This window comes from Dromaius novaehollandiae, chromosome 1, assembly GCF_036370855.1.
Source record: "Dromaius novaehollandiae isolate bDroNov1 chromosome 1, bDroNov1.hap1, whole genome shotgun sequence".
Lineage (NCBI taxonomy): Eukaryota > Metazoa > Chordata > Aves > Casuariiformes > Dromaiidae > Dromaius > Dromaius novaehollandiae.
In genome coordinates, this window is record NC_088098.1 from 59053485 (window position 1) to 59065935 (window position 12451).

The following is a 12451-nucleotide window of genomic DNA, read 5'->3' on the forward strand; positions in this document are numbered from 1 at the left end:
ATTTTCACTACTAGTAATATACCACAGTTATTGTCACTTACTTCCTTCAAAGCAGTATTCTACAACATAGCCGTCTAAACCTGCTGCTCCAATGTGGTCTGGTGGCCTCCATTTCATTGTAACTGAGGTATCAGTTACTCCATCGACTGCCAGGAGAGTTGGTGGACTGGTAACAGCTAAAACAAGCAGGTAGTGGGAACAAGGTAGAAAACTGTATTACTATTAAAGTTTTGCATTTATGGTGTATTACTCTAATTTAGCATCAGCAAACTGGCAGGGAGCAGGCTAAACCCTGCCTGCCTGACATTTCCATTCATCCTGCCACTTCTTTCCCAACTAAGACAAACTAGGAGAAAGAAGCAGGTACGTCATCCAGTAGCTGTTCACAGCCTAACTCAGAAAGTCAGGCTCCTTCTGCTGCAGACTGAGAAGGACAAAGAGCAGTGAAAGCTATAGCAGAAAAGATTTGAGTAACATATCCTACAACACCATATATTTGCTCATGAGAAGAGAGCACACTGTAGCGACAAAGCCTTCTCCTTCCTGCTCCTCTGCATCATGCGAGGGGGCCTCTGAGCAAGGTGGAAACTCCTACAGGCCTACGGAAAAAGGCACCATTTCTTTACAAGGACCTATGCTTGTCACAGTAGTTTGAAAATCTGTTTCTGTATATGAAATGCCCTTCAGATTACTCTGTCATTAGGCCAATGACAAGCCCCCCTAGTTGTTACAGCAATTTAAAGCACAAATAATAACAGGACATGTAAAACAGTTTTAAAAATGGCCTGGCTTAGCTTAGACTGTCTAAAAAGGATGTTGTAAAATAGGTGCTCCCTTTCTGGAACCCCCCTGCAACTATTTCACTTAATGGGGGTGGGTGATTGAAGCATAGATCAAAATTAGGGATTATTCAAATATATCTTGTCCTATGACTTATTATGTGATATCAGGCAAATTCACTTAATTTTGACACAGTTTTCTATCTTTATAATAGAGTGTATACTTGCTTTTTTAAATAGAAATGTATGGATTATTTCTGAATACATGCACTTTTTTTGCATGACAAAGCACTATGTAACAGCAAAGCATAAGTACTGAAACTTGAAAAAAAGTCTCATTTTCATAACATGCAGCATGAAAATAATGATCTTTAGATTTCTGGACATTCTTTCTGACCATTTTTGGCCAAAAGCCAATGCCTTACTGATCTTATAGCAGGAGAAAGACACAAAAGAACCAAGACTATAATCCATTGTCATTATCAATTCTCTAAATTGCCACTAGTTTGACTCTGTTGACTCAGAAGGTAGATATGATTCACAGAAACCTCAATCAACTGATTACAGTCTTTAAAATGTATTGATCATAGTCTATCAGCCTCACCTATAGTACATCAATGTGTTGTTTCTGTGCATCATTTTTCTGTCTATGTCTGCTTGTTCATGTTTATAAAAGAATACAAATTCTTCAGAGATAGATGTGTAATTTATACAGCACCTAGTAAGGACAGGTTCAGGATCTTACAAGTGTAAGAACTACAGCTATATAACCAAATGATGGCAATAATACAACAAAGAGAATTTTCTAAATGTATGGCTACTCTGTATTCTTGTTTACTTACCTAAAGGAACAAAGGCCTTTGAAGGCATACTTGGTTTGGAAATTCCTATTGCATTAACGGCAAATACACGGACCTCATAAGCAACACCTTCAATCATCTTCTTTGGCTCAAAAGTTGTTTCTTTACACAGTTCAAAATTCAGCCTCATCCACCTGGAGCTTTGTTTCTTTTTCCTTTCAATGAAATATCCTATTGACCAAAAAAAATGGTAGTATAGTAACTGGTAGCATAGGACTCAGTAATGAGGGGTCTATTTTTTGACTAGCCAATAGCCCTTTTTCTGCATACAACTCAAAGAAACCCTTCTAGCTTTAGAGTGATTTAGGACTTATCTGAAAGGCATCTGTTAGGTTTTCATGACCACATACTGTCTTTTTTCAGAACTGACTTACAATACTGCTGGGTTTAGTTCTACTGGCTTCCAGGCCACTCTGACTTTACTCTTTTTTTAGTGTATGGGAAAATATTTATCAGGTCAGTAAATTGTTTCTAAAAACCTGCTGACATTCAAAATGACTGATTGGAATTTGGTATTATAATGATGCAGAGATTGTCTTTCAAACTCCAGCCCATAGGGAGAGTGATACCGTGGCAACATACAAAATGGCAAATCTCAAAGCATTAGAAAACAAGATATCTAATTATCTAAGATCAGAAATAACATTTTTGCAACTGACTGCTCAGAGTGAAATTCTCCAGAGCCTGAGCTAAACTCTGATAGTATGGGGTCAATTATTTGGAGCTTGTTTCTTTTGACTATATTAGAGCATCACCTCAAAAAAGAGAAAAGTACCTACCTAAGATAGGTGATCCACCATCATTTGCTGGAGGTTCCCAGGTCATAGTACACCAGTCTTCACCCACCTCAGTCACATTTGGTGCCTGAGGAGGATCAGGGACATCTGTTGTAAATAAAGGAAATAGAATAAAAAGAAAAAAATGAATCTTTTTTTTTTTCTTTTTTTCCCCCTAGGCTGAAATAGGGTGATAAATCCCATCCTAAGTGTCCTTCAGTAGCTCTGGATCTTACCCTCCTTGCACCTCAATTCCACTTCTGAAAATGGGGGGAAACAGGGAAATGGAAGGTTTCTGAGAACCTACAACATTTAGGTAGCTAGGGAGGACATCTACAGAAGAGGCCCTTCAGCTGTAGGAAGAAGAATTTGGCCCTAGTTTGGGGGCAGAAAAAGTAGTGTTCTTTAAGGAGCATTCATTGAAAAGAGCTGTGATAAAAGACATTCCCTCGGTGCACTGTGCCGTATGACTTACCAACCACTTTGATGTTGATTAGAGCTGTGTCCTCTCCAGCCTCATTCTTTAATGTTATTCTGAAAGGGCCTGAATCCTCCCTCTCAGCCGTATCAATGACCAGACAGCTGCTATCTGGATATGTTTCTGCCCGTATTCTTCCACTGTCTGTGAGCCACTAAGAATCAAAGTAATCAGAGGGAAAAGTCATCTTTTCTGATTTGGGAATCAAAATGGACAAAAATTAAAATCCAAATGCAATACAGGACACTTCTGCAAAATGAATAAAGCAACTGTAAGACAAACTACATGAAAGCTGAGAATTTCAAGCACTTGATCATCATAAAAATGACAAGAGAACTGAGGGACAAGTAAATAACTTTAAGGTAGTATAACTGTTTAGTACTCAATTCTGCCATTGTTTTTGAAAGCAAGAGACACTATGTGGCCATCTCTTGTCATGTGAGCAAGAACATGCTTTGATCAACACTATCTGTTGTTAATTTGATGAAGAGCATATTGTTTTCTCAGCTTTCTCTGAGGGTCCTAGATTCTCCCAAGAGCCTCACAAACTGAAATTTAATTCATTTACAGGCTGGAGTGATTGTAAAGGTCAGTAGCTTGTCCTGACTGACCTCAAATTATGCCATGTATTTTGGAGTAAGAGGTCTCCTAGAATAATTCCTAATTTGGACAAGCCCACAGTGCTGATACTACTGTTAATATTTGAAAAATACTAGTCACACGTTTGACTAGATAGGTGTGATGAATCTGACAAGAACAGCATGTTCCAATTTCCACATGGCATAATGAAAAGGTAAGTGTGAAAAGTCTGGATTTTGGTATAATACAGACTGAGATTGGTCTGTGTGAATTTTTGCATTAAGACACTAGAAGATATATGCCTGGCCTATTGTTTTTTCCCAGACTTGACCTTCCATCAGAATTTATCATGCATTCTCCAAAATCAGGCCATACTATGGCTTTTTGTCAAAACCAGTCAGCCCTTCTGTGCAGTATGTACACAATAAATAGCCATTTGATAGAATTTCACTAGGTTTCTTCTGCATCTCATTCATCTCTCTCCTTTACGATTTATTTATAGCAGACCATTTTTTTCCTTCATAATTTCAACCTTTCCTCAAAAAGAACTAAAAGATAGTAAATGATACACATCAATTTTGCCTTTCATTTTTGACTGAGAGGAGCTTTTGAGATAAAATGTATCTCCTTGTTATATGCTGCCATTAAAATCAATGGCTTCATCAGGCTAACAGTTATTTTTTGAAGGAAAAGGCCCCTTGTCAAACTAAAGAAACATGCATACAGTAACAATGTACCTTGTCTCCTTTACTCCACATGACTTTTGGCGTTGGCTCGCCAGTGATGGGGATCTCAAGCCGTAGTTTGCTTCCTGCCACTACTGTCACAGTGTTATCTTCCCCAAGACCATCCAGGTGTAGTCTAGGAGGATCTGAACATGGAGAGATTATCAAATTTGTTATAGGGCTGCCACTCTGAGAGTTCAGTGACTTGGGAACAGGTCTGTGATATAGAGAAGCAAGCTTTTCCAAAGTTTTGGATTTTCAGGGCATTTTTAATCAACTGTTCTTTTGTTTGGAAGAAAATTTGCGAAGATAAGTTTTTTGAAAAAAATAATTGATGAAAAATGAATCAGAGCACCACATAAATTTTGGGGTCGTAGGACCAGAAAAGAAAAATAATCCATCCTTCTGCTCTGAAGCAGAATTACCTTTATTTAGATTTCCTCTAAGTGGCTTCCAGTGGAGGCATTCTGCCATACCTGGAGGTATCACATTCCAGCCATGACTATTCATACAGTTCAAAAGTTTTTTTAATCCAAATCTTTTCTCTGAAAACTAAATGATCACTTCTTCTACTCCATGGATATGGAGAACAACTGATGACTATGCTCTTGGAGTTTTTTTCACATTGGAAGATTATGTCTGTGAGCTTATTCCTCTAGTATGCTCCAATACTCCAGTTCCCCCTCCTCTATTCTCCCCCACCCTAGCCAATCTTATTTCTAACACAGGTATCCCACTTCTTTCAGCCTCAATTACAGGCCATATTTCCTAACCCTTAGGTCATCTATATTGCTCTTCTTTAGACTTTAAAGTCCTAAAATTCAGTGGCTGCTTTTAAAGGTTGAGTTTAGCAAATGAGGTATTGTTGTGTGAAAAGTCAATGCCTTGTTTTATTTTTGTTTGAACGATTGGGCTCATTAACAAACCTTCTCTTTTGCTGATTGAATAAAAGTTGGTCAGAAAGATTGAACCATCTAGATATTGTCTAATGTATTTGGGGAGTAAGACCTAAGGAAAGTAATTATGTAGTTACTTGATTACTCCTTTACCAAATTAAGTTCTTTTTTTGGAAATGTCAGCAAGCCAACTCTTCAAAGAACAGAACACTATTTCTGAAGACAGGAGAGCAATAGATGTTTTATGCAAACTCTTAATACTGGTTTATGTTTAGGAATTCATCCTTGAGAAGCCTTTTCTGGGGGGTTTAGGAACAGGCTTGCAAATTGTGACCAGATCCTAAACTCAAGCAAAGCATTCTCCAGCCAGCTTGCTTGCACTTTGCAAAGGAGCGGATCTGTTCTATGTGACAGGCACCCATTCTGAGGAAACAGACAGATTGAAATCAAGGATATTTCACACTCTTTCTACTTTCCACAGGTCAGAGAAAGAAAATGTTACAACTTGCTGTGCATGTACTTACCTACGACATGTACTTTGCATGGAATATTAATATTATAGGCATCCGGTACAAACATATATTCACCCTCATCATCAACAGCAGAGCTTGCTATAATAAATCTGTGGATTCTGTGAAAAGTTGAGAAAGAAATCCATGTCAATTATGCTTTGAAGGTTGCTTGAGGCTGTAAGGAAAAATCTGTGAAGATAAACGTTCATCAGATTTATGCAAGTGTGTAAGATTACTGGTTAAAAAAAAACCCTCTTGCTGGCTGCTTAGTGGTATTTTAGATGATTAAATACTTTGAGGTTTGTACCTCATATTATTGAGAGGACTGTCAAATAACATAACTCATTTTAATACTTTATTTGAACACTAAAATGGAAAATATACAGGATTGTAATCTCTTTGATGCATGAATTCTGTGCTACTGCCATTAGATAGTAATTAGGTTGTCCATGAAGAAATCTTTAGGTGATCCCATTGTAAGAATGATCTAATTTTTGTCAGTACTTCTCTGCGGACTACATCTTCATGATAGGATCCAATCTACTGTTTGTTTGCCAGAATAAAGAAAGGAGTGAATAAAGCATATGATGCTCTTACTACCTTACTGAATCTTCCAGAAATACAGTGATATTTTTGCTCACCTACCAACTGCTTTGGCTAAGCTTCCTTCAAGGTAGGACTCGACCCTTTCTGCTCTGCTACGCTCACATCATCCTATGGGCCTGCAAGGGTTGTGGAGAGCTGCTTTGCCTTATGTCAATGCAAGGGGTCACTGTATGGCTGGCACTTGTCCCCAGAGTGCCCAATTACTGGGACTTAGGAAGTATTATAAGGTCAATGTGATCACTTCATAGCCTGTTCAGGAGCGTCTTCACAAGTGCAGCTCCCAGCTTTATGAACTGTCAGTGTCACGCCGAAGTGCACGGGTTGTATTCAAAGATAGGACCTTTTATTTATTTATTTTTAAAACTGACAAACTTTCCATGGAAAGGGACAGGTTATAAGTGCAAATGGACCTGATAACCACCACATACTTTGCATAGATAGATATATGAATTCTGAGTTGACATGAACAAAACCAGACATTTTTAAGATATATATTTTTAGTATTATCTAACAGTCATTTTGACCTTGCTTCCTAATGTTCTGAGCTAACAGCAACAGTAGTGTCAAGAAAAGTGAGTATCTAGAATGTAGATGAATCAAGAAATTTGATTGTTATCCCCCACAGCCAAAAGACACAAGCTGAAAGAGAGCAAGGAGATGTGGCCTTTTTGATGATAAATATAAAAATGCGTGAGACTGTGTGAGAACTGAATAAATCTCAGTGAAATAACCCACACATTGACACATCTTTACAATGTCACTTCATTACAAGTTAAGTCAATACTGAACGGGCTTACCTTCCTTTGTGATAAATCTTTACACGGTCACTAGCTTCAACCAGTTGCCCATTTTTGTACCACTTCCCTGACACATTCTCAGATATCTCACACTTCAGGTGGATTTCCTGTCCAAGCCTCACGGTCTGGTCTTCTAGTGCAAGTGATATCTTCAGGGGTCTCACTTAGGAAAACAGAAGCATAGATATTGATGCTTATATAAAACAATAGTTTATGATTCTATCCCAGAGCTGCTACTAGCAATCACAGTAATCTGCAAATCAGAAAAATGCCTCCAACATATATATTAATAAATAAAACTCCCAAGTCCGAATACCAGTAATATGTGCATGTAAGTTAACCTCTTTTCATGTTAAATTTCCCTATAGCCTGCTGCCTTAAAAAAGGTGATCCAAAATACCCATGCCCTGACTGAGGAATCCCCATGGATATAGCCAGTGGAAAAACTAAGTCCAGAAGCATATCTGAATTCTGTTCCCTCTCTTGCATTTAGGTGCTTGAGGTAGGGTGTCTCTATTCCCATAGAATCCAGCAAGAAAAAGACCTATGTCCCAGGACTGATGAGCTTGAAGTGATTCCCACCCACTTGTCATCTAACAGTGATCTAACTGTTCACATAGTTCTACAAACTAATAGGAGATGATGACTTGACTTACCAAAATAGATCATCAGAAAAATAGACTGCAATTCTAATCGTATTTTGCCAGGCTCATAGTAAAGGCTGAAGTAAAAGTACTTCATAGACTACTTGTTTTTACATTTGCTAAAATGCCTTAACTCACCCTATGAATACCCAGGAATATTACTTGCTTTTGTAAAAATTAAGTCTAAGAACTGGGACACTTTTACTTTCTGGAAGATCAGATGCTCTAGACCAGAGTCCAGGCTAAATACATGGTACCAGGTGTATGCAGTAAATACCCCTGACTATGATCTCAGGTAGGAAACAAAGAATGATGGGAAAGACTGCATTTTAAAGAAAGCTAGTGGAAAATCCTCAGAGGATGCTGCATGAACCTACCATTGTGGCAGGAAAGATGATGGAGTCCAGTAGCCGTGGACAATCATTTCCAGCTTGCTAACAGAATGAACTCATTGGGCTTAGCATGCCATTTTGTATAAAATAGTCAGAAGTTTTAGAAATATTAAAAAACTAATGTATGTGTATATATGATGTATGATAAGTTTATGATGCAAACACAAACTTACCATAACTATACATGATCTCAGAAGGTGTCTGGCTCACCTACACAGGCAAGGCCAATTTTAGTAATATACATACATGTACTTGCAAAATGAACATGGGAATTTTATAACACATTCCAGTCTGCCTAAATGGGAAGTGGCAGGAGATTATAAGGATGCAAACACTTTGCTAAAAAACACAGGCATTTAAAAGAGGTATTGCATAAGCAATACTGAGGGAGCTACATAGTCATATTTTTATGCCTTTGGCTTTAGGTCAGGTAGAACTGATGCTTGTTAACACTACTTGGAGTCTAACTGTAGAATGGCTTTTTTTTTTCCAAAAACTTTTTTTAATGATTTTGGCAAAAAAGCCTTGGTTTTTGCTTTCTTGTGAAAAACTAAAAGTGTTCAAGAAGACCAGATACATCCATTGGAAAGTTCACTTTGTTAACTCATCATAATGTTGGATGGATAACTTTGTTTTCCATCTTAACAGAGTGACAGAGTTTTCAACAAGGACTAGGTCATTGTCTATTAATGCAAATAGCGGCTAAAGGAAAGTCATTGATCCTAGAGGTCTGAAACAAAGAAATCAATATGGCACATGTCTCCCTTTAACCCCCAAGAAAAGGCAAGCAAACTAGTTATTTCTGCAGACTAGGAGATTATGACATACAAATTCAAGAAGAAGAGGTATTATACATACAATCAACGGAAAGCTTAGCCTCTGACTGGCCTCCAGTTGTCATTACTGAGTAAGTTGCATTGTCATTTTTTGCAGCTTCCTCTATGATCAAAGTGTGTTTTTTACCCTCAACCTTGATTCGATATCGAGATCTAGGTTCATTGGTGAGTTCCACACCATTCTTAAACCTAACAGAAAACAAAGAGTGATTATTTTTTCAATAAAAATCCTGAGTGAATAAGACTTCCATGAACTGAAGCTTCCAGAGAAGATTTTTTCAAGACTTAAAGCAAAAGAAAAGGTTAAATGAACTAAATCATGAATGTATAAGCATATTTTTGTTGTTGCTGCATTTTTAAATACTGTTTTTCTGAGATTTTCTGAACAAATTTCATGTTTACTAATATAGAAAATGATGTCCAAATTTTTCCTGCAGTTAAGCTATTTTGGGTTTTATTCTCAAAGAAGACAATATCTATTCAAAACGTAGCTTACCATTTCACGTTTGCATCATCCTCAGACACTTCACAGCTCAGTTCTACTCGTTCACCAACATAGGTGTTGGTATCCTCCAGGCCTTTGGTCACCAAAATTGGAGGATCTTTGGCAAGAAAAAATTACAGATTCACAGTTTGAGAGAGAAAGCTAAGTGAAAGAGGTTTTCAAAAGCATGCTATAGAAGCTGACACTACTTTAAAATTCTAATGTAAGTCTTGGTGCAGTTTTTTCTACCTGAAATCAGAGAGGAGGTTGCCCATTAAGGGGCCAGTAGGAAGTGGGAATTAACAAATAACAATTTGTTCAAATAAATACCTGTCTTGTGTCCCTTTTTATTGACAGTTTGTCAAGGTAGGTCGATATGAGAAGCTGAGATCCCCCTCTTGCCTCCCACAGATCCCTCTCAGAGCTGGCATTTTCATGAAGTCCTGCAAACCGCTATGCACAGTAATATGACATAACACTGTGGCTTTACTGGCTTAACCCATTCCTGTTGTCAAAATTCAAGTCTATTTAATAGCAAGGGATCATGCAACTCTTATACTACTATTTTCATAGGTGCAATTGGATCCATCATTTTAAATGGCTTTCTGATGTCTTTTTGCTTTCACTGTAAGTTTTGTTTTCCTGAACACAGGGATTCCCGAATCATTTTCTAAAGGAGCTCTAATGAAGGGATCCCTTCAAACTCAGTTTGTTGTGAATGTGAGTGACACCATTAATGTTATCAATAAGGCTGTCAGCCCTGTGAGAGCAAAGAGGGTAAAGAACTGACCACCCATCCATGGTTTTTGATAGAGTCCTCCCTGAAATTTGGACAGACAGAGCTAAAAGTTACAGCTGGAAAGACTGGTCTGAGAGTAGTTGAAACATGTAAGTTGGATCAAGAGTATCAGTGTTATCAGGTATCCGATGTGCTGTTAGGGAAAGCCAACACTGTGATGAGTAAGTCTCCAAAATGACTTTGAAACTATGAAGGGGTCCACAGTCTAACTAGATCTCAATGCACAGTACAAAATCAACCATCCTCATTTCAGAATTATCACCAAATTGCTAAATATGGGCCAAGGAAAAAATATTCAGGAATCACAGAAATACATACAGAGTTCTCCTAAGTGCTCTTAATACAAATACAAGTATATACTGAGCCAGATCCTCCCTGTTAATTTCTGTTACAGTCAATGAAACCACATGAATTTATACTGGGTGACACTACAAAATAAGAGCAAGCAGATGTAATTACCTCTCACAAACAGTTCTGTGGAGCATTTCTCATCACCAGCTGTTACGTAATAGCGAGCATCATCTGCCACTGTACAGTTATTGATGAATAAAATTCGCTGGTTACCTTTGTGCTCAAAAATGTATCTGTTCGAACAGGAATAAAGCAGAGATACATTAGCAAAACTGCTGGACATCCTTTGTTTTATCTAGAAGATGCTTTGGGGATTATTACAGGTGAAAATGCAGGTGTGTACATAGAATTGGAAAAGTTGTCCTGGGAAGCAAATTCCAGGATTCAACAGAAAGGATAAGAAATATTATAGACCTTGTAGCAAAAAAAAGCTACAGGGTTGAGTGTCAACTAGCATGTTCTGGCTTGTTCAAAAATCCCAGGCTAGATGATATGAAAAAATAAGAAAAATAATATGCTCTGAAGGATGTCAGAATAAAATAGTGTCTGAAACTCTAGATGAGTAAAGATGAAAATAACCAGTAACAGAAGACCATCTTCATTCCAACACTCTTAGCATTTTTATAAAGTACAATAATAGCCAAGATTAAGAAGTTACTGTTATTTGTAGGCCAGATGGCACAAGAGATCAGTAATGGGATATGGGGTTTTGGTAACAGGATATGGAGCCTTTCACCTTTATGTCACCAGTTTAGATCTGCTCCAGGTTTGTAATGACCAAAGCTCATTAGCCTCTGACAGCTGCTTCAGCAGCCTGGAAGAAATGCACTGGGGCATTCGGTACAGGTCCTTCTACTAGAGAGGTATCCGTGTATCTGCCTGTGAAACAGTTCTGAACTGCTCGTGACAGACAAAGGGGCTAAAGAAAAGATACCCTCTTTGTTAGGTATTTTCTGCCAGTCACAAATACTACTCCAAATCCTTCCCATTGACTTAAGCAGCAACAGATTAAAGGGAATTTGCTATTCTCTGTAACAGGGCTTTTGCTAATAGTTATTTTTCATAGGGTCAGAAAGAGAAAGGTGCTACGATTTTGTGCTGTTGAGCAATATTTGAGGAACAGGAAAGCTATGACTAGCTGTACATTATCAGCCATAGCTGTGTCTGACCCTGGAGTGGAATTTGCTGCATCAGGTCATGAAAGCTGGTTACAATGCATAAGGGACAGGGCTCAAGTTCCAGCATTGCTCTACTTGTACTCGAGTGTCTGCATCTGAAAAGCCACTTACTTGTTCCAGATACAAGCCAGAGTGTAAGCCAGTATGCAGGTGATATTATGCAAGAAGATGATGACGTTTGAGTGTATGTAAGCTAGACCTGTCGTACATGACCAAAGTTGTACATGACCAGAGCTAATGCAGGTCACTGACTTCAGCACGAGTATTAACTGGTTAGTGGAAGGTGAGACAAACCTTGCTCCCCTTTCCTCCCTAATACTGGTCATCTAATTTGCAGGCAGTGCTCCTTAGAGATAATGTAACGGGTGGTTTATGAGTCAGGTTGGCAAGTATGTGATGATAAACATCTCCTCTTTGTACACAATTACTATAGAAAAATTCTGACCTTCTGACATAAGACTGAGAACAAGAGATTTATTTACGCACAATGCTTCCCAATTTTTAAAAAAACTACGAAGTAAAGCATGGCTCCATGTTTTGTTGGGGATCTTTAATTTTCTTCTCTTGAGGCAAAGGAGACAATCTACATTAACACAGCGTACAGGGACTTTTCTATGAAGTAATATAGATCATGAGCACTATGACATAATTTGCATAGTTTCAGTATAATCAAATGTTGGAGATAAAATTGATGCAAACCTGGGCAAAGAGAGATAGACTTATTTAACATATTTGCCAAGGAAGGACATATGTATATGT

General features: G+C 38.0%; 1 protein-coding gene across 1 annotated transcript in view; it reads right to left on the reverse strand.

Annotated features, from left to right (window-relative positions):
* MYBPC1 (myosin binding protein C1) overlaps positions 1–12451 on the reverse strand; it is an 83569-nt gene that overhangs the window by 22116 nt on the left and 49002 nt on the right. The window contains 10 exon segments of the mRNA XM_064513889.1: positions 39–176; positions 1622–1810; positions 2419–2523; positions 2891–3047; positions 4210–4343; positions 5618–5724; positions 7009–7171; positions 8903–9069; positions 9377–9482; positions 10623–10747. Of these exon segments, the coding sequence (XP_064369959.1) occupies positions 39–176; positions 1622–1810; positions 2419–2523; positions 2891–3047; positions 4210–4343; positions 5618–5724; positions 7009–7171; positions 8903–9069; positions 9377–9482; positions 10623–10747 (1391 nt within the window).